The following is a 22,338-nucleotide window of genomic DNA, read 5'->3' on the forward strand; positions in this document are numbered from 1 at the left end:
AATCGGAGTTGAAACGGACGAGATATTCGCTCAGAAAATCGCCGAACTGAGGGAGCTGTGAGGTGGGGTTCACGGTGCACCAGATTTGGCGGACTTGGTTTGTAGTTCGGTGGACCGAGGGTGGGCGTAGGGAGCAGTCCACCATAGACCGGCTGACTCAAGGGCCAACTTGGCCATGGGCCCACATGGTGGTCAGGAGGGCTAAGGGATAAGGTTGGTTGGGTGCTTTTCCTGTGTGGCTCAAAGAGGAGCGAAGGGGAGATGCATCGATGGGGAAGAAGAGAGGTGGTCGGTCGGGGAGCAGGAGGCCGGAGAGAAGGCGACGTAGGGAAAAAGGGGGTGGCACCGGAGTAGGAAGGGAGGTGGCCGGAGGGGATGGGTGGCTGACCGAAGTAGAAGTAGAAGGTAGCGGTGGGGGGGAGAGAGAGAAGGCCAGAGGGAGGCTAGCTCGCTAGTGGTGGGTTTCTTCGTGCATGTGCAAGACGGCGAGCGATGACGCGGCGCGGAGCGATGCGCGGACACGGTGCAGAAGGAGGAGCGCATGGCGCAACGGTGGAGGCTAGGCTCGAGGCCGGGAGACAGAGGTGCGGCATGGCGAAGAGATGGTCGGGCAGCGACGGCGCGTGCAGCGGCTGCGCGCTAGCGAGTAGCGGCATGCACGACGTTGGTGCGAAGGGGTGCATGGGTGACAGCGCGAGCTGGCCAGCGACGGCTCGCGCGGAATGGCACATGCGCGGGCGGCGCGATGCGAGGGAGCATGTGGATGCGATGGTGCGACCGAACAACGGTGCATGCAGTATGGCGCCGACTCGGCCTAGAAGAGGAGGAAGGCGGATCGGGGCTTAGAGCTCGGCGGCCACAGCTCAGATTCGGGCCATGGTGGCGGGAGGACGGAGGTGCGGGGCGGTGACGCGTGCGAAGGAGCAGAGAAGGGCGGAGGAAGAAGAGGGAGGCTCACCGGGGTGGCACGGTGGTAGTGCACACGTGACAATGTGGCGACGCGATGCGGGTCAATGGTAGCATGGCGACGCTTGGAGGTTAGCACGACGACAGCACACAAGGCAATGCGCGACGACGGCACGTGCAGCGGCTCCAAGAGGAAGGGCTGGAGCGGAAGATGGGGCCGGTGTTGCTGCTGCTTTGTGCCGTGTGTGTGCTCTGTGTATTGTATGCATGTGTGTATGCCTATATGTGTATGGTTGTGGTTGCTCGGTGTTGGGACATGAGAGTGGAGCAGATGGGAGTGTTGCTGCTGTGTTTGTGAGGGGATGGTGCCGTGTGCTTGTGTATATGTATATGGCCGTATGAATTGCAGGTGAAGCTATGGAGGAGGAGGAGAAGGGCAAGTTACCTGCTCGTGGAAAGATCTTGGAGAGGCATGAGGCAATTTGGCCGGTGCAAATGAACAGAGAGGGAGGGAGGGCAGTGATGGCGGGTGAGAGCTAAGAGAGGACTTTTGCTGCCGGAGCATAAGATCAGAGATGAGTGAGAGAGAGATTAGTGAAGAGATGTGAGAGAAAGAGTGAAAGATCTTGAGGGAGATATTTATGTGATAATCGAATTGATGTATTTGAACTGTAAACCGGATGTGTAAAGATTCAATTTGAATAAAGGCATTTGAGTTATGAGATTCAAATTTGAATTTGGAGTGTATGATGATTCAATGAATGAATTGAATTGGATCGGATTGGGATAATTCAATTTGTATTTGAATTGAATATGTTTTGAATGATTCAAATTGCATTTGAGCTGAATAGAATCTAAGAATAGATTTAAAATTGAGAGACATTCAATTTCAAATTTCCACACAAAGAACTATAAAAACAATAAACCAATTCATACGAATCAATTTGATGTACGAAGAAGTTTAGAAATTATTGTAGTGCATTTTGGAATACTTAGCCAAACTAGCATATATGAATATATACATACAAGAATACATATATTCATATACATAATTTCTTGATTTTAATTAGCTTAATTAATCATAAAAAGTTTTAATTTAGAGCAAAATTTACAATTAATTAATATGCTAAAACTCAGAATGTTACAGCTGGCTCGGTTGCTTGCAAACTGAAACAAATTTGCTATCTAGGATTGGTATATGGATTTTCTCTCTAAGTTCGTACGGATTATGCTTGTAAATTAGAACAAATTTGCTCTATGAATCCGTATGATTATGCTTGTAAACTGAAACAAACTTGCTTATTGAATTTGTACAAATTTGCTTGTAAATTGAAACAAATTTGTCTTTTGTGTTTGTATGAATTTTTGTTTCAAATTAAGGAGAATTTACTCTCTGACTTCATAAGGGAAGTTGGCGTTGATGCTTATTATGTTGGTGGAGGCATCAAGAGGGAAGGGGAACAACATGGGGATTCTGTGAACTATGTGATTCGTATGAGGTCTAAGTTATTTGGTTCGTGCTAGTGTCTAGTCGTGTTATGCAGTCTGAACTCTGTAGCGTGTGAACAAATACTAAAAGAGGAAGCATTGGATCTTTTTCATGTAGCAATATTGGGTTGTGCATTACGGTTATCTAGCGTTTGCACGGACCGGTTACAGTCAAATCCAAAAAACTATACCAAATATCGCTTTTATTCTCAATTTGCACAACACCTTACCCCACTAAACAGTTATCTATTTCTCAGTCCTAGTACCTTTAAAATTAAAAACTGGTGAAAAAAGAAAAAAAGAGGAAAATAAAAGAAAACAAGAGAAAAGAAAATAGAGTAGGAAAAATAGAATTTTAAAGGTGTGTTTAATTAGAAGGAATGATAGGTTACGGTCATCCACGCCCTCACCTCACCCAACCCCCGCACGCAACCGATATATTCCCCACCCCACCCAGCCCAGCCGCCCAGCCGAGAGACCGCGTGCGATCCAAGCAGACCGAGCAGCAGAAGCAGCGAAGCGAAGCGAGGAGTCGCCGCCGCAGCGGAGCAAGATGTCGTGGCAGGCGTACGTCGACGACCACCTGATGTGCGAGATCGAGGGCCAGACCCTCACCTCCGCGGCCATCGTCGGCCACGACGGCAGCGTCTGGGCGCAGTCCCTCAACTTCCCCAAGGTTTCTCTCTCTCTCTAGTCTACTTGTCTAGTCCTATTTCGTGTTTCTGTTGAGCTCCTGCGGCTGCTCTAGATCCTCGTGATGCTAGATCTGTGCCCCCGTCGTGATCTGCTCCCGTTGCGCGGCCGCCATGGCCGGATCGGGGCGGGTGGAGGTCCGGATCTTCGTTGCGGGGGCGAGATGCGGGTCCATATCCTTCTCGCCGTGGTTGGCGTTTCCTGTCAATTGGAGAGAGGGGGTTGGGTGTTAAACTCAATGATGTGTAAATGGTGGATTTGCCGGTGAGGAAGGCAGGATCGGGTTTATTGGCCTATGACGCCATCCAGTTTGGTCCTTCGATTAGGCTTGCTTCTAGTCTTGGAAACTATGCTAGTTTCAGAAGTGGAAATGCTTCCACAGGAACCTCGCAGCATCGAGTTACATGTAAAATCAAAGGGAGTAGCTGCTAGAAGAGGTCCACCGACTACTTTGTTCGATCCAGATAGGTTTGTGTCAACATATTGTCAATGGTGCGACCTGAAGCATATGGGTTTTCTAGATGTTGATTTGATGCTATGATGCGTGCCTAACTAGGAAAATAAGTGATTTGGGAAAGGTCTCACCAGACCTTAACTATACCTTAGAACTTGATAGTTTATTTCACCATCGCATTATCATATGGTTGTGGGATGCTTTGGTAGAATTGCTTTGTTGTTCCACCAGAGACTGAATTTACAATGGAGTCCTTATGCAGAGGATGTCTTTGAGTGTCATCAGTTGTTACACTGTTACGTGCATTATGTGATACATCTCCTTTTTGTCCTGCCTGCTGAGTTCTCATGTTCATGTCTCCTGCTGCATGCTGCAGTACTTTCCTGAGGAGATTGCTGCCATCATGAAGGACTTTGATGAACCTGGAACCCTAGCACCAACCGGTCTTTTCCTTGCAGGCACAAAATACATGGTGATCCAAGGTGAATCCGGTGTTGTTATCCGAGGAAAGAAGGTACATTTTGTTCTTGAAACAGATTGACTGATATCCGCAGTGCTTTGATGCCTTTTCGTATGCTGTTAATTTTACAAAAATAAACCGAATTCTTTTATGTAGCATTGTAGTTTTTATTGTGATATGGATCGAGTTATGGAAGTGTTAAAAGACAACTCTGGTCATGGTCTATTTATATGCCCTTGGATATTGATAGAAGTGCCAAACTATGCTATCGATTAGCATGTACAAGCCTTGTATAATATGTAATTATGTTTCACAACGAAGTGGGCAGTAATTTAGTGTATAGTCTGAAGTGTCATCAAATCTGGGTTGCATCCATTGAATAAGCAAATGAGCGTGTAATAAGGAGCACCATTTGTTAGCAGCGAGTCCTTAGACTGTGACTAGTCAATATCAGATTTACTCTGCAGTGATATCTCCTACAAGGAATGTTGCACAATTTTGTATTTCCTCCCAGATTACAGAAAAAGAGAAGGAACTTCGCTTACTGTTTCCATATTCCTTACAGGGGACTGGAGGCATTACTATCAAGAAGACCAACCTGGCCTTGATTATTGGTATCTACGATGAGCCAATGACACCAGGGCAGTGCAACATGATTGTGGAGAGGCTCGGCGATTATCTGGTCGAGCAGGGGTTCTAAATTTCCATATGTTATTTTGGTCATTTGGCACTAAGTTTGCACCTCATTTGTTTCAGTAATCTGTGGGCTTGCATCTACTTGGCGTATCAGCTTGGGTTTGTTGGTTGGGTGACATGTTGAAAAGGATTTAATTGGGGTTTATGTTTGGCATCGCGTTATATCAAACTGAGCTGTTGTTTCACTGAGTAATGTACATTTCCCTGGTCATGGTACTTGTGGACCCTGCTGCTTTATGGAGATGAGTTCATTTTACTTGTTTGCTGGCTTGCTGTTGGATTCTTCCCGTAGTCCATTTTAGTTTTCATCATGCTCTATTACGCTAGCACCGTTGTCTGGTGGAGCAGGCAGAAAAGGTAAAGAAAATGGTGCTAGAATTGTCTTCCACTTCGAAACTGGAATCGCTTGTTAGTCCTGATATGGAAAGAGAGCACTTTCCGTAGTTTTTAGGAATGGAACCATGATTGCCCCTCGTGCTCCTAATCCTCCTTATTCACTTATTCAGATTAAAACCCAGGCAACTCTTTTTAAGTACAGCGTGATCGCCGGTTTTCGTTTCGTACGTACGATCTCTCCCAAATCCGCTTAAAGTCTTGTTTTGTTCAAGTCCCTGGAGAAATTCTGAAACTTGACAGAAGTTCAATGTCTGTGCTAGCTACTCGCCTACTCCAACTTAGAAGTTGCGAACGATGCGACACCTCGGCCTTCTGGCTGAATGATAAACAATGTTCGGCTTAATATTCTTATATCCATTTTCCCTCTAGAAATGAAGTTTTTCGCTCCCAATTTCATTATGAAAGCTAGAGTACTTACAAAACCAACAAGAAAAGGTAGAAGTTGCAGCAGAAGGTCAAGTGAGATCGTTATGATCGATCCCCATACGAAATGGAACTAAAGATCATCCGTGTTAGGATGCACAATCACGCTTGTATGAGATGTATGAGTGTGCGATAATACGTGATAAACAAAAAAATATATTGATTTTCATTCATCAGATCTTGATCTAAAGACAAAGATAATACTTCCTCCTATCATTTTCACATGATCTATATTGATTTCTGATAGAGACTGTCAGAGGGTTTTTTTGATAGGATGCTGGAAGGTATAACGACTAAAAATCAATGTCTGCACATTTATATTTATATTGAATTATTTGTTTGCACAATTTTTTAAAAAAAACGTGGTAAAAAAATATCAGGAAAGACGCGGTAGCCGTCGTGGAAAGGCAAAATTTGGCGCAAAGCGGCAGTCCCATAATCGGCTAGTCGCCCAGCGGAATGTGCCGACATCGGAGATGACGGATGAGCACCGCCGTCCGGCGCTGGGTAACTGACGCCCCCGTCCCATGGCCGCCCGCCCCTGCCCTGCTCTTTGACCACCGCCGCTTCGCCTCGTTCTCTTCGTCCCCTCCCATCCCATCTCGTCTCCCCTCGCCAGCGCTAGTCGCCGGCCACTGAAAGCAACCTCACCCCACCACTAATTATTAAACAAAGCGCGCACCTAATCAGCACAGCAACACGCTCGCATCCCCCATCCCCCTCTCGCTTAGAAGCTAAAGCCGCGGGGGGAGAGAGACGGAGAGGGAGCCCGATCCAATCACACCAATCCCCGCGTCGCCGTCCGTCGTTCCTCTCCTAAAACCCCAGCTTCCGCGGCGGGGATGAAGATCCAGTGCAACGCGTGCGGCGCGGCGGAGGCGCGGGTGCTGTGCTGCGCGGACGAGGCGGCGCTCTGCGTCGCCTGCGACGAGGAGGTGCACGCCGCCAACAAGCTCGCCGGGAAGCACCAGCGGGTGCCGCTCCTGTCGGACGCCGGCGCCCCCGCGACGGCCGCCGCGGCGCCGGCCGTGCCCAAGTGCGACATCTGCCAGGTCCGGCCCCGCGCCCTGTCTCTCTCTGCCCCTCCATTTCTGCCGCCGGATTGGGGGTTTGGCTGTTTGGGGCTGTCGCAAGCTGGAAATTTCGGTGTTTAAATGAAACGATTGATGTTTCCCTTACGTTTTAGATATGCGTTGTCGCAACCACTTTTTATCGGCGATTGAAGCGAAGCTGCGCTTAATGCTGCCTTCTGTAACAAGCTGCGGCAGGTGTCTGGGCGGCCCTAGGAATGCTGAGTCTCTTAGTGCCTGGAGCATAAGCATGATTCATATATCAAAAACGTTTATTGATGATCTGATCAGTGAACACCATAGGGAATTAGTTAGTTGATTTCTTGCTCACGAAGTGTGATACCAGGGAAGGTATCATGATGTGATATACCGCTGGGACCTCTAGGATTTATAATTTATGAAGAGACTGACTTGGATGATGTACTGATGTGCCACCGCTGAGGACCAATATTATCACTGAGACACCGCTTTGCTAAACATTGCCTTAAGAAAACAAAGTAAACTATTGATGCTGTGATGAACATTTATAAGTAAAAACCCTGGTGCAAGTGTTTCGCTTATCTCATTCTGCACACTTGAAGTTGCTTCACTACCATTTGATTTCACACTTGTGGCAGTGATGCCCATTAGTAGTTTGTATTCAAATTGAGCTTAGAAGGAATATGTTAGGTTGTGGTGGTGCACACCAATGCCCAATGGTTTGAATTGTAGTGAGATGCAACTGCATTGCACTTGTTCATGGTGAAGAAGAAGAGGCAAGGGGGCTTATGCAATCAATCTAGACTTGGTCAAAGTTATCTCCCAACATCCAAAGGAGGCTAAGTTGCTATCCATGATAATCTAATATTAACTTTTGTAAACTGTTGATTGAGATAGTACTGCAAGTTATCTTTTGAAACATATCTGTACCAAGTAGTTAATGATCAAATCAAATGAACAAGCCAGGGAATGATGGGTTACTCCCTAGTTGTTGAATTAAGCCTAAGGTGAAGGTTGTGGTTTTCGAAGATGACAGTTATGGACTGAGGCTCTCATTCCGCTACTGATTTGGTCATGTCCCAATACAGATCCGCAAAAAGATGTCCAAATGGGCCGTGCCTACTGGGCCAGCCCGAGGCACGGCACTGTAGGCACGGCCCAGCCCAGGACCGCACGGCCCGGCACGATCCGGCACGGCACGCAAATGCCCGATTATTTTCTATTTTTTATATATATTTTTAATTTTGTAGCTATTTTTTTTTATCAATTTTTTTATTTTTTTTATCTATTTTTTATATTTTTATCTATTTTCTATATATATTATATATATTTTTTTATTTTCTATATATTTTTTTTATCTATTTAAATCGTGCCCGGGCCGGCCTAGCATGGCACGATCTGCTACAGTAGATGGGTCGTTCGGGCCGTGCCGTAGCCGGGTCGTGCCGAGCTGGGCCCGTGCCGGGCCGGCCGAATGGCCCATTTGGCCATGTTTGGATCCGCATATACCTTTAATTTTGGTAAATTATGTTTTAAGAAAGCTCTTCAGTACTTCCTTAAGGTGTTGATATTTTTTATGTTAAAGTTAACACCTATCAGTTTTAAACCAGTAAGGAAAAATGATTAGTGTTGGCTGGAGTGGATCATGCTGTCCTGCATGGGCCCAGGTATGAGCATGCTTTCTTCACCATACTGCCTGGGTTCCGAGCATATGCATACACATGCAGTCCCAGTCAACTTTTGCAGCCTTGCTTCAATGAAATGCACATCTAAGCATTTAATCCGGTGTTCCCTAGAGGAAAATGTGCAGTATAAAGGGTACCACAATGTACTTGTTACTGGAATGATATTTACAATCAAGGTCAATGGTGAAGATCACTGATATTTAGGATCAAGTTCAATGGCAAAGATCACTCAAAGTCTAGCCATTAACAATTTAACACTAGAGAAAAGCTTTCTCTCCACTTGTTCATTTTTAGCTAGTTGACCTGAATATTATTGCTGACCATTTTATGAAGGCTTAAAATAGTACATACATATATAAAAGACCACTTAAAATGGTACATTTTACTAGAGTGAATTCCAATAGTATTTATATTGCACTTACATAATCTTCCTCTTTGTCACCACCACCTAATGTACCACTAGTGGAAAGCGAGATCAACTTTTAAGAAGAAAAAAAAAAAGATTCTCACACAATACACATGTACAAACTCGTGCTCATATGTGTGCATTGCCCACAAGTACCACTTTACCTTGAGGCAGCTAAAAAGGGTACCTTCTAAGTGTTGTCCCTCTAATCTCAAGTTGTAAAGTTATTACTTGAGTCTATGTATAATGACGTCACATACGCCTTTTTTCATTTGGTAACTATCATTAAGCTGCCACATATGACAATTCTTAATAGAACCTAAATGCTAAAAGTTGTAAAGTTATTATCTGAGTCTATGCATAGTGACTTCATTATGCAGTATCAACCTGAGTTGTGAGGCTGTAGACAGAAAAACTTAAGTTGTGAGGTGATTGTCTCTGACAATTTGCACTTGTTTGGCTGGTGGCTAGAGGAAGAGCCTTGCGCGTTCAGGATCGCTGTTAAATGTGTCTTTATTCATTTTAACTATGTTCATTTTATCTTTATACTTTGTGTTATTTTCTGTCTAAGAGGACCTAGTCGTCGTATATATGTTGGGTCACTTGTATTTTACCTTTGAGCTATGGTCCTGATTGGACTACTTGGATCCAGATATTCTAATGACTGTATGTTGTACTTTGCCTCTGCTCAGTTGGCCACCTCTTGTGCAAGGCCCATGTGCAGAGGCAGGACTAGTGCTCCAGTTATTGGAGATAACAGAGCACACACAATTTTCTTTGCGCTGTTTTGATTCCTACTGCAAGACATTTCTCATGTTTATCCCTATTTCAGGAGGCTTCTGGGTACTTCTTCTGCCTAGAGGACCGTGCACTACTTTGTAGAGACTGTGATGTTGCTATACACACAGTAAATTCCTTTGTTTCAGTACATCAGAGATTCCTACTTACAGGAGTTCAGGTGGGCCTTGATCCTGCTGATCCAGTTCCACCTATTGCTGATAAGCATGTTAATGCTGGTGGTGGATCGGTATATCAGCCAAAACAGATGCCAAAGAGAAACTCGACAGTCTTATTTTCAGGTGAAGGCAGTGCTTCTGTTCCCAGCCAAACTGTGATCAATGGAGATTATTCTAGGCAGAACTCTGTACCAACTGTCAGGCCAGGAGTAGTTGATTGGACGATGCACAATGGTGCAATTCGATCACCAGAACCTCCACCTAAGTACTTCACTGAGTACTTGTCGGAGGAAAGTCCAACACTTCTCCAATCTAGCCAGACCACAACAGCCTTCTCCAACCAAATTAATGGAGATAATGATCGGGCCTACAGCTTGCCATTCTCAGGTGGTAATGGGTCAGATAGTCTACCAGATTGGCCTGTGGATGAGTTCTTCAGTAACTCAGAATATTGCTCAAACTTCGGGTTTGCTGAGCATAGTTCTTCTAAGGTAAGTTATCGTATTATACACTTGCCGGTTTGTCTGTTTTTTCCCCTATGTGATTAGTATCTCGTGTGCAATTTTCAGTTGTTTCTGGAATGCATATTAACACAACTGATAGAGAGCATTTCTTGTTCTCATGATGTGAATTTTCTAGTTCTTGACTGCATTATTAATGGATGGCTAGGTCGATCCATTTGAATTGAAGGCTTTTACTGTGATAATAGTGCAGAATTTTGTTGCAATTATGAACCTTATACTGTGATATAATGCAGACTACTCAGAGTTCAGTCCAACATCTACTAGAGGAAATTAATGCATAAGCTGATTTAGGTTGAAGCTTAATATAACCTTTAGATAACCAGCTAATTTATCAACTAATATGGTGATAGTTGAACTGTAAAGTTCCAGAGTCGTGCTAGCGTACTGATAGGTTTAGACTTCAAACTGTTCAACATAAACTTTTTGGTGTTGCTAGATTTGTTGACCATTGAACACTGGCTCTTAGCAGTAGTCGGAGCTGAACCATAATGTGACACAAAGATCTATATTTTAGTGTAACATCTACATTTACGCTTAATTCACTTGCAAGTCGGATATGCTTTTCTATGGAGACATCATTCTTATTCCGTCCATGTCTCGGTCTGCAGGGTGATAATGCTAAGCTAGGGAGTGCTGGCGGATCTCCACAATGCTGTCTAGCTGAAGGCTTTGTTGCTGAAGAACTGTTAGGTCAGGTACCTGGATTGGATGCTGACGAATATCTGGGCCGGGTGCCTGAGATTTCATTGACAGTAGCTAAGGTTCCCTCACCACCTACAGCCTCGGGGCTTTATTGGCAGGGGAATTTGCATTACCCTGCATATGACAGCACCATGTTCGTCCCAGAAATTCCCTCCTTCCAAAGCTCTCAAAATAATTTCGCTGTACCTGCTGGTTTCAAGCGTCGAAGGAGACAGTTTTGATAACAAGAAGAGCACTGGACAACTCTATCTAGTTAGGCCATCTTGAAAATGGCCTCCTGAGTCCTGATGGGCCAGAACACAAAAAACCGGACTGGATGATCATTCAAACTTCAAATGATTTTCTCCAGTAGTCAGGCTAAAGTGTGTTGTAATGCTTCGACGATGTTTTTCCCCCTGAACATTCTGGCTTGTGAATTGTTATGAGCTCAGAGGCGTCAAATTTGTGTACATAGTGAAATAAAGAGGAGCATCGGTAACATCTTGATTCTCCAGTACGTCATGCACTCAAAACGTCATACGCATGGAAAGTTTTTGCTCTTTTTGTTTTTCGTTGAAAGGGACACCAGGGCAAGTTACACTTGCTCCAGTTTAGCCGGCAACTTGGAATTGCTCCAGTTTCGCCATATTATGCCTGGTCCCTTGCTGCCTTGCTTGTGCTCATCTTTTACGGTGAAATCAACCCGCCATGGGCCAAACGAGGTTCGCTGTTCTTGTATGACAGCGGCGATCTTCCTGAGCTTTGAGTGGTCTCTTGCGATGTTGATTTCCACTGCTCCGGCATTCTCCGGGCCTTAGATTCCTGGTGGCCAATGGGATTGGGGGTGGCATAAGGATAGTAACGTGTCAGGTTAAGATCGGACGGAGCGAGAACGCACCTGATCCTCAAACTTGGCCTTGCCTTAAAATTCATACCAGGTGGAAAACCACCTGGCGGGGACCCAAGACCTGATGGGGTCCGAAACCCGACGATTCATTGTCAATCCTCACTCCATCTTCCTCACACCCTCTCCCATCCCATCCCGCCGCGACCGATGGGTCCATCTGCCAGCGCCGATCTGTGAGAAGACCCTGTGGTTGTGGACTTATGGGGTGAGGGGGAGGACCTGGCATGTGTGTGGTCCACGATGGCAGATGCGCACATGCCCGACAGGCTGGGGAGAGGTGAGGCGGCATCGGGGATCGATGATTTGTGTTGGGCGCGCATGGAGGCTGTAGGAGAGGACAACGTCGACAGGGCGAGGAGGAGGGGGGCTCGTCGGGGATGACACGATCTACATGGATGAGGACAGAGTCAACGAGGGGGATGACTGTCAGATGAGCTCGTGAAAGCAGTGGGAGTCGAGAGACAAGGGAGCAGCGGCCGAACGCCTTGACATCACCGATGCGGTTGAAGATGACGAGGAGGAGCACGTTGGGGATCTTCGGCATGGGAGATGCACTCGACCACTTCACTTGTGAGTTAACCCTAGCCGCCGGTTAGTGGGTGTGGCCTGGCCGTCTGGGCCTCTACAGAAGTGCAGTTGAGCCTTGGCTAGTGGACTGCATGCATGTCTCGGGAAAATCCGAGCTCAACCTAACCCATTTCAGATACTCGACCCAACGGACCCGTGGGCGAAATTTTAGACCCGAACCTGGACTCGTTGGGCATGGTACTCGAAGGTCCAATTGCCATCCTTAGGGCGGTGATGGTCGTCGTCAATGGAGGACACACCAACGTTGTGTAGAATACTATAGCGTAGACACATCAAACTATTATTTGACACAATTGTCTAACACATCGAGAATCGATCGCCAATTTGTGGAAATGTAGGAGGACTACAAGCAGCGGTAGATCCAGCAAGGGGGGAGGCTAGGGGGCTTCACCCCCTACTGGCTACAGCTTCACTGAAATGAAGGGGTGGAGGAGAGAGGAAGAGGAGATGGAGAAGAAGAAGATGGAGAGGTGGGGGAGCATAAAGAAGAGGCCATCCTCCCTAAAATTTGGTTCTAGCTCCATCACTAATTATAAGTTTTCACTATAGTTTAGATGATGTCAATCTCTAGGGGCAGATCAGAGGGCTCGAGCCCCCTACTTCGGATGCACATGAGAGTCCTAGGACTCCTTTTAGTTAGAAGAGGAGGAGAGGAGGAAGAAGAGAGATAACCTTCTTTCTAATGGTTCTGGATCCGTCACTGATAATCTGGATGGAAAGATTTCATATAACCTATGATTGATTAGGTTTGTCAAAGTGCACATTTTTGCCTAACGAGACTAGGTTGTGGCAGAGAAACGGTGAGCTTACGCATGGTTGGTAATAAACATTTGACTAGCTTGGCCAAATTTGCCTGCAACAATTGTACCAAACTATGCCAAGATTTTGCTTCCAACTGAATAAGAATCTGTCTGGAATGCAAAAATTGTGCAGACAAAATACTTCAATGCCTCCAGGAATTTGATTAAATTCTAATGTTTCAAACGGGCCCCGAGCCTGGTTAGCTCAAAGATCTGACTAATCCTAGCAACTCCTCATCTCATCTGAGCCGTTCGATAGCGCATCCAATGAATGGTCTGGATGGCCTGCAGCCCAGCCTTCTCCCAGCAAGGGAAAACCTCTGACCTCGCGCAGGTGCGCCGTCGCAGCGGGAACGATGCTCCGCCGCGTCCCTCCCTCCCTCCGCCGCCCCCTCCTCTCCTCGGCCTCCACAACCCCCGGCAGGGCACAAATCCCAAACCCTAGCCACTCGCCTTCCCACGCCATCCTCCCCCAATGGCGCCGCTGTGCCTCCTCCTCGCCCCTGCCCCCGCCTCCTCCTTCTCCATCTCCACCTAAGGGTCCATCGCGATCGGGCGGAGGGCCTACTGTCTCGTCGCTGAACCCCACCGAGGTCGCCAAGTTTGCCGCCATCGCCGAGACCTGGTGAGAGTGAGATCCCTCCCTTGTTTTGCCTGAGACGACGAACTCCCGTGCTTTTGCTGAATGCTTGATGAAATTTTGAGCTGGAATGGGATTGAACGATCTTCTTGTTTGAATGCGCGCGTGTATGTATTTGAAGATGGCGTTGAACAGTACCTCTAGCATGAGAGCCAAAGCGCTTGAGTTGAACAAACTAGTTGGCCTACATTTTTTTTGGGTGTTCTCATCAGGGAGCAGGTTCCCACAGTGATGGGCACTGTGGGGGATTGCTATTAGCCTTGCGAACTTTGGAATTGAATAATGGTTCTCATGTGCACCCGTGAGATGGTTAAGATAAGGTGCTAAACGAAGCAATCTGAAATACTAATACTTGTACCATCATTTATTCCTTTTGGTACCCTTGGTTGGGTGTTGGATGTATACAATAATTGGATGTATACAATAATTGGATGTATACAATAATAGAATAGCTAGTGGTGTTGAATCGGCACGTATGTTTGTGGATATCAGCACGTTGCAAGCTGCTTTCTAGGAAGGACACAAAACGGACTGTGAATAAGATGGGAGTGTTCAGCTACCAGTGTAACTTGTTTTAATTTGCACATGAAATGCTCAATTTGGAAGGGAACTACAAACTATTGCCTTGCATGTAACTGCTTATTGGTGATGGTGCTGTTTTTGGAATAAACAGGTGGGATTTTGATGGTCCATTCAAACCTTTGCATTTGATGAATCCCATCCGGATATCTTTTATCCGCTCCACTCTCTGTAGACATTTCAGGTACATTTCAGCACCCTTTTAACATATTCATTTTTGCTGATATCATCGCTAGCCTCCTGAATAAATTTACATGAAGTCTACTGCCACACTATATTTCTAATGGTACAAGAATAACTTAAGGTTGAATGTTGAAGTTATTTGATTTCTGCAGCCATTTAACATATTCATTTTACCAATTATTGAATTTGAAGTTATACATGATCTGTAATGTTTCCTTTGTTGCATATCTTACCATCTCAAAGACAAAAAATTGATAGAGCATGCCGTTGGTGAATAAAATCTCCTCTTAAGGTGGTTCCTGGTCTACATGGGCAGTGCCTTTCTATAGGATTGATTTCTTGATTGAACTAGTGAATTACTATGCTGCACTGGACTAACCAAATCAGTAATGATATTTGTAAATGCTTGTAGTACTCCATTTGCATGTTTGTGCTAGAAACTTCTTTATTTGGACTATAAACTGACATGTCTTAAGGAACAACACATACTATTTGTTTTTTTCTTTTTAGCTAACTGTGTAAGTGCTCATATTCGTTCTTCCAGGAGGGATCCATATTCATCTATGCCACTTGAAGGTCTCAAAGTTATCGATGTTGGATGTGGAGGTGGCATTCTGTCAGAGGTATAAAGGTTATCTCTGTCAATCATTTCTGTGAATTACTACTACCTTTCGGCATTTAACATAGTAAAGGGACATTAATTTTTATGAAGGGATATGTATGTGGCTCATGTGGCCACAGTTACAGACTACAGAAATGGATACTGATGTTTACTAGTGGGCCTTTTGCTTATCATATTATTTGAGGTGGTATATTGGGCAATGCACTCATATCTTTACTGCTTAAAAGATTGACTTGGTAATGGTAAGTTCTCCCTCCACCTTGGAGGTCTTCTGTGGACTGATTCTGTGCACACATGAGCTTTGTTCCTTGGAGTATGTCTTTGGAGAATGGGGTTATCAGCTCACACATGTATTCATTTGGCTTATGATATGGTTACTTGTTGCTTGCGAATCGGTGTGAATTTCATATCTAATTTCAAGATTTAAGTACAACTATTTATGAATGATGAATTGGTCAGCGGGTAGAGTTTAACTTTTAATATTATTTAGAAATCCGTTGAACACATGGGCATGCTGGTTAAAATTTTAGATTGAAATTATTTTCACATATATAATACTCCCTCCGGTCATAAATACATGTCGTTTTGAATAAGACACGGTCTCCAATGTATAGCTTTGACCATAATTTTCTATTAGAATATATTTATAAAATCCATTGAATTTGTGATATTATGAAAGCATTTTTCAAGGCAAATCTACACATATGATTTTAAGGTTTCCAAACTAAATATTTTGAAAGCTATTGTTAGTCAAAGTTTTAAAAGTTTGACCTAACCTTTTCCAAAACGACATGTGTTTATGACCGGAGGGAGTAATCTTTTAGCAATGGGCAAGTCCTAAATCACCTTACCTATCCTAAGTCTGAGTCAAGCTTACTGATGTGGACTTCAATCATTTATTGTCTTATTTTTGTTCCTACTCTACGGGGAACAATTTGGTACGTAGAAAATGCTGAAATGGGCTCCTTAGTTCCATGTTTAAATGGCTTTGTGACTTAGGCTGCAAACCTCAACACTTGTGCTAGTTCAGCTCTGCAACATTACATGTGGTGTTGCTAATTAATTTAATAAAAAATGTAAAGCTGGCATACTTCAATATTTTTGTTTGCAATTGTCAGTGTTATATCCTAGATGTAGCTGCAATTCCTTTTGGGTGTTGTCAGTGTAATTGTGGACTGTAACAGGTGTTCCCTTCTTTTCTGTGATATGTGAAAAAAATTTAACATACTTATATTGATGCTGTATGGCAGCCTCTTGCTCGCATGGGAGCTACAGTTACTGCAATTGATGCCGTTGACAAGAATATAAAGATCGCAAGTATTCATGCTGTACGTTTAAACTCTTGATCATGTAAATAGTAAATTATTAGCTGTAGTTGTGTTTGTTTGTTTTGAGGGTTATTTTGAGATTTTAAGCACAATAATTGATAACGTTATTGCTCCTTCAGACAATAATTTTTGGTTCTTATGTTCTCAGGCATCTGATCCAACGACCGCTTCCATTGAATATTGCTGCACAACAGCTGGTCTCTCTCTCAACTTTTGCACTAGTGCTTCCTGTTGCTTGATTAACCGCTTGTAGGACATATTTCGGTGGCAATTTAATTATGTTGCTCAAAATGAATTTGTATGTTGACTGAACAACATTTTTTTCAAGGGACTCTCATTTACCTATTGCATTTCTGTTGAGCAATGATAGAGGAGCTGATGCATTGGATCCTGGCAGTTCTTTTCCATTGGCACTGTAGTGTGATGTAAACTATTTGTTTTCAAAATAATGTCCTTAGTTCACATATGCGGATTAAGCAGTGTGGATTGTTCTCTGGAAACTTTGTTAGTACAAATTTAATGCGGTTACCATCTCAACCGTACTACAAAGGAAGAACAATAACTTTCCAATTTTGACAAGAGGATGAATTTGGATATCTATGTGGTTCACCCCTGGTTTTTCTTATGACTGCGACTGGAGCAAAACTTATATGAATAATTGTTTATATGCAGAGAAATTGGTAAAAGAGAAAAGGCAGTTTGATGCTGTAATTTCTCTTGAGGTACGCATATTTTTGGTTCCATCTATACCCATCCTCTCCTTCAAACAAGTCTATAGATCAAGTAATTATTTTGAATGACACTGAAACAGTTTCTTTGGTGGTTCTATACTTGCATTGCATATACCTTTCCATTTGTTTTCAACTGCTCTTTTTTTAATTGAGAGTAATTACCTGTTAGAAATATATATCATACGATGGCAATACTTTTGTGTGCATCAGTTACTTGAGAGCAAATATGTTTATACTTGTATTAATCCAGTCCTAAGTTTAGGTAAGAGCTAATTTGTTTCACATACATCTGGGTCTATCTGGATCTCAGTTCTATCTATACATACACATGAGTCATCCATGAGAAACTTGTGAAATCTAAAACAGAATATAAGCAAATGTACAAGTTCATCCTGAATAATAGAATCTTTAAATCACGTCACCACTGCCTTTTTTCCGGCCCATTGCATTTACAGCTATGTTAAGTTGTTAACTGATGTACCCTGGATCTGGAATATGGATTGAACTTTGTATATTTTACAGGTGATTGAGCACGTCGCTAATCCTTTGGAGTTCTGCGAATCTCTCTCGGCTTTGACAGTTCCCAATGGTGCCACTGTGGTTTCAACAATCAATCGGTCAATGAGAGCATACGCCACTGCGATAGTTGCTGCTGAGTATATCCTCAATTGGGTTAGTATCTACCCTCTTGCATTTTTTAGCTTCATTTCCTGAGATGGATAAATTTAGATGGGCAGCCCATTGTGTTTGAGAAATATAGCTCAGTGAAGTCTTGACTCTTGAGAGTGCAACTTGTAGTATACCTTTTTGACAGCTAAAGCTTCCAGGGAACTTGAGCTATAACAAACTGGTAGATGAAATATTAAATACTCAGTTATGTGCTAAATTAAATACTCAGTTAATTAAATACTCAGTTATATGCTAAAGGAAACATGGTATTTCTGTCCTTCCTAACATATGGCCTCTACGGTATCATCTTGATGATGCCACAGATTGTACAGATAGAGAGTGCCCCCTTGCTTTGTATAGCAGGTTAGTTAGCTGTTTCTGTAGGGTTGTCAGAACCAGGTCTTAGACCCATGAACTGTTCGGTCCCCAAGATCGGTCTTGTTCGAAGACTTCGTTTTGAATTTGAAAAATTTAATGACCTAATGAAGGGAACTTGTGAATTAAACCGGCCACCATTCTGAATTCAAGACCAGGCCAGTTCTGGTTTCTCGGCTGATTTCTAGTTTCTGTTACCCTGATCAGACATAATTCAGTAATGTGGCTGACGGTTCAAATCTCCAAAGAAACATTCAGTCCTATCATGTTTCTGCAATTATATCGGCGTAGCTATACTTAAACTGTCGTACAGTAGACTATGGGTTAATATTCATATTGCATTCTAAGTTAGTTCTTTGTACTTATGCAGCTTCCTAAAGGCACACATGAGTGGTCCAAATTAGTTACCCCCGAGGAGCTTGTTCTAATGCTGCAAAAGGCTTCTATCTCCGTAAGCTATTAATTATCGTAACATGTTTTCCAGGGTAAGTTATGTTACTGATAGCTTGACATCTGTCACCAGGTTCAAGAGATGGCAGGGTTCGTTTATAACCCACTGAGGGGAGAGTGGTCCCTATCAGATGATATTAGTGTAAACTATATTGCTTTTGGCATCAAGAAAAGCGAAACAACCTCAACAGTTACACAGAAACAAGGTTAGCAGCTTAGCGTTGTGGTAGCTGGAGAAAAAGAATTGACCTTGCATTGTCAATGCAGATTTCTGGGAAGCCAAACTTATCACTTGAATATTAATACAACCAAATAGCGAAGGAGAAATTTTCCCTACCCTTTTTTTTGTTTGCCTCGGAGACGGGGCATGGAGTTGTATTGCGTGCAAGTCCCATTGAGAAGTTGATGAGAGAGAACTGCTATTCTGCTAACAGGTAGAACTAGTTCCTTTTTTTCTTTGATTGCAATATAAGGATGATCCAGGCAGTTTTCTCAAATTTGTGGCAGTTCTTGTTCTAAACAAAGTACTTATGTACCATAGAATTGAACACGTTTCTGGTCTCTGAACACAGCTGATGCCCTAGTGGTCGCTCGGCAACACGATCGCATTCTTATTGATAAATAACCGTGATTTGTGATTCGTGCTTAAGCTGGATGTTGTTGCTAAAGAAATTTGCTACCTTATGTTATCCCAACTGTGGCTTTTGATGCAGATTATTTCTACAATATACTGCTTCTTTTACACATTCAATTCATATCATCCCTTTTCAATCCATAATCAAGGTCCCAATTGCATTTTTATACGCAATCCTAGCATGAACTAACAGCTTCGCATACTATCAACAGGCAAGTGCGGTCAATTGTGACCTGCGGTGCAATTTACTCTTTTCAATGAAGAGCCAACAAATCATCACTCTTTGCTGGTACTAAAATTTGGGACAATTTAAACCACGAGAACTTACTCACAGAAAACCACTGTTACATCGTCTGAGACAGGCACTAGGTCCATTGGCATCAGACACGCATAACCACTTATAGAGTTTGACATACATGTATACTGCATCTTTTTGGAGTTTATTAAGTGCTAGATAAACAGCCTACTGGCAAATCAATCAGCCACTACCGTCCTTACAACGTTACCACATACATGGCTGATTATGGCATTCGAGAACGCCAGCACATTACAGTCATAGTACCCGTTTAATACGTCACGCGTGGCGACATGCTCATGCATCATCGTCACCTTCAACAGTGTTGACACGCTCACACTCGTCAATCCATTCACTATATCTGCGAGATAGAATTCCAGCTCAGCTCCAGTTGAGGATAAACATGGCGAATTTACACTACTTTGCAAAGAGTAAGAATTATTTGTTGGGCTTGACTTACATGTCAATAGGCTCAGTGAGTGCTGCCAAAAAAAAAAGATAAGTCAATTAGTACAAAAACTTGAAAACATGAAGCTTAGCAAAGGTTAACTTCTACTAAAAACTCTATTTTCTATGCATGGTATTACCATCCAGGTTTAATTTTGATGAATGCAGTTTGAACATTTTAGAACTTGCAGAATCAGACATCGTCATGCCCAAATCTGAGTCACGGAATTAGGTGTTACATAAATGGAACAGCTTACTCCCACAGTTCACCATTATTAGTAAGACAAGATTACAAAATGAAATAGGAATGGCTATGCAATTCATAAGTAGCTATAGTACACATAGAAGCTAAATTGGGAGTAAGTTGTGCAGTTCTATATATAGTTTTGACATACCATTAGCAGTGGTGCTGAAGTTCTCCTGACAGATTCTACAAGAAGCCTCACCAATCAGATTCTTCATGTCACTGGATAAAAAGGAGAAACCAAGTCAAATTCTGAATGCATTACCAAATGTAGCATCAACAGACGAATAAGAGAACTGGGAAAATTATACACACATTCGGCACTCAACACAATTCCCATGATTGCAGAATGGGCAGGAAAAGACAGTATCAAGCTTGTCCATCCGCTTCTTAGGAGGTGGCTTAGCCGCTGACTTTCTCTTCCCCATGGTTCAACTTCTTTCCTTCCTTCAAATCAAACCAACTACATCGATTAAGTCTACTGAATGACCTTAAGATGTACACATGTATGAAGTTTCTGGATGTAACGAACATGCCAAAAGACAATGATACTCAACAAGAGATATATACAAGGAAATCCAATGTAACCTGCATAATGTGTAAGACACATAGTACCCTAATAAATTCAAGGGATCCTAAGCCAACTTAACAAGCAATGCAAAATAAACGTACTTGTATAGAAGCTACCGAATAACATATGAGAATACAATACCTAACTAATAACAATTTGATCAGGAAATGCTTCCATAACATAATCTTTGGGAACATTTTTTTTTTGGGTTGGGAAGAAGAGATCGTATTTGACACAATTCTTCCAATTGCCAAAAATAAAGGTGAAATAAACCGCCTAAAACCTGTTTGGAAATCAAGAAAATTGGATAAGTTTTCTTGTTTTCTAGACTTGTTTATCTGAATCAGTAGATAGGCTAAGGAAAAATTAGCTTTTCATTCATGCTCTCTCCATTCTGGTATCGTGTAAGACTTAATATTTCCGGTCTGGTAATGGAAATGGTGGAAAGGCCCTGTTCGAAAAAACAAATCAAGATATTTGGGAGTAACCCTAGCCCTAGCCAGCCATTCGTACCTCACCCTCGAGCCTTCAACCAAAAACGGGCCAAACCACCGGATCACACAACAATTCTCATCGATACCATTTCCTGATTCAATCGAGAACCCTCTCAAGACCTCCACGGCAACGGATCGGGCGGATCAGCTCGTCAACAAGCGCGCACAAACGACGCAAAATTCACACTCGAAATGAACGAGTAGGAAGCGCACAAGCCGGAGGAAATCGCAAGAAGAACGTGAACATCAATCGAAAAGCAGAGAAAAGTTGAGGATACTTTTTGGGATCGGTGCTCACCTCGCGGCGTCGAAGGGTTGGGGAACGCCGGAATGTAATGGTCGGGGAGGAGGGTAGAGCATCTGGAGACGACTCTTTATAATGGGAGGAAGGGTGCGCGTAACGCGGGGTTTGGGTCGACGGGTCACTGACGTCTGGGTCCCACCAAGTCCCCACCCATCGGGCTCGAGTGCTCGAGACGCACGCCGAGTCGAGCGCCATCCGTGCCGCCGCCTCCGCCTCCGCCTGCAGCGGCGGCATCTAAGTATGGCGGACGCCCATACCGCCGCTACCACGCGGAAAGCGGCGGCGGCGGCGTGTAGTAATCACTACGCGCACCTCGTGGCTCTCCTGAACCGCTCCACGTGCTCGCCGCTGCTCCCGCTCTCCCTCTGCTGTCGTCACCTCTCGCTCTCGCTCCCCGTGGCTTCCCGCCTTGCCGTATCCGTCTGTCACGTACGTGGGCTGTGGAGTGGGCTGGCTGAGCCTATGGGCTTGTCGTGGCTCAAGCTACAGGAAGAGAGGTATACAGAGGAGAAGGATATTTACCAGCAGAGGGCATCAAAGAACAAGAACAGAACTCTGTCTCTTCCAGCTTCGTCTTCCCTAGCTATCTCATATGTTTCTTCTCAGTCTAGATTGCTCTTCCCCAGTTTTTGCTTCCTTTCCCCCCAATTTTTATCCTAA

At 43.8% G+C, this 22,338-nt stretch overlaps 4 protein-coding genes across 8 annotated transcripts; 3 read left to right on the plus strand and 1 right to left on the minus strand.

The window, feature by feature from the left end:
• Positions 1-2,842: 2,842 nt before the first annotated feature.
• On the plus strand, positions 2,843-4,953 carry LOC133926257 (profilin LP04-like). Its single transcript, XM_062372086.1, has 3 exons — positions 2,843-3,070; positions 3,918-4,055; positions 4,567-4,953. Exons 1-3 carry the CDS (start codon positions 2,948-2,950, stop codon positions 4,699-4,701), a joined length of 396 nt encoding a protein of 131 aa, XP_062228070.1. The 5' UTR covers positions 2,843-2,947; the 3' UTR covers positions 4,702-4,953.
• A 955-nt stretch (positions 4,954-5,908) lies between these two features.
• LOC133926255 (B-box zinc finger protein 22-like) lies at positions 5,909-11,361 on the plus strand. The gene is made up of 3 exons (XM_062372085.1): positions 5,909-6,568; positions 9,489-10,103; positions 10,745-11,361. Exons 1-3 carry the CDS (start codon positions 6,359-6,361, stop codon positions 11,057-11,059), a joined length of 1,140 nt encoding a protein of 379 aa, XP_062228069.1. The 5' UTR covers positions 5,909-6,358; the 3' UTR covers positions 11,060-11,361.
• Positions 11,362-13,368: 2,007 nt separating this feature from the next.
• LOC133926258 (ubiquinone biosynthesis O-methyltransferase, mitochondrial-like) lies at positions 13,369-19,362 on the plus strand. The gene is made up of 9 exons (XM_062372087.1): positions 13,369-13,737; positions 14,426-14,515; positions 15,059-15,137; positions 16,387-16,464; positions 16,613-16,661; positions 17,137-17,186; positions 17,718-17,867; positions 18,610-18,690; positions 18,763-19,362. Exons 1-9 carry the CDS (start codon positions 13,469-13,471, stop codon positions 18,898-18,900), a joined length of 984 nt encoding a protein of 327 aa, XP_062228071.1. The 5' UTR covers positions 13,369-13,468; the 3' UTR covers positions 18,901-19,362.
• Positions 19,363-19,621: 259 nt separating this feature from the next.
• On the minus strand, positions 19,622-21,849 carry LOC133926259 (transcription elongation factor 1 homolog). 5 transcript variants are annotated; one of them, XM_062372093.1, is made up of 5 exons: positions 21,673-21,849; positions 20,625-20,752; positions 20,461-20,531; positions 20,079-20,100; positions 19,622-19,979 (listed from the first exon to the last, which is right to left on the minus strand). In XM_062372093.1, the coding sequence occupies exons 2-5, from the start codon at positions 20,735-20,737 to the stop codon at positions 19,916-19,918; spliced, it is 270 nt and encodes an 89-aa protein (XP_062228077.1). In that variant the 5' UTR covers positions 20,738-20,752; positions 21,673-21,849; the 3' UTR covers positions 19,622-19,915. The 5 variants fall into 5 exon arrangements, with proteins under 5 accessions (XP_062228077.1, XP_062228076.1, XP_062228075.1 ...); XM_062372092.1 differs by having other exon boundaries at positions 21,653-21,848; XM_062372091.1 differs by having other exon boundaries at positions 20,625-20,772; positions 21,653-21,847.
• Between the last annotated feature and the right edge of the window lie 489 nt (positions 21,850-22,338).

The sequence above is a fragment of the Phragmites australis genome, chromosome 8 (genome assembly GCF_958298935.1).
Source record: "Phragmites australis chromosome 8, lpPhrAust1.1, whole genome shotgun sequence".
Taxonomy (NCBI): Eukaryota; Viridiplantae; Streptophyta; class Magnoliopsida; order Poales; family Poaceae; genus Phragmites; species Phragmites australis.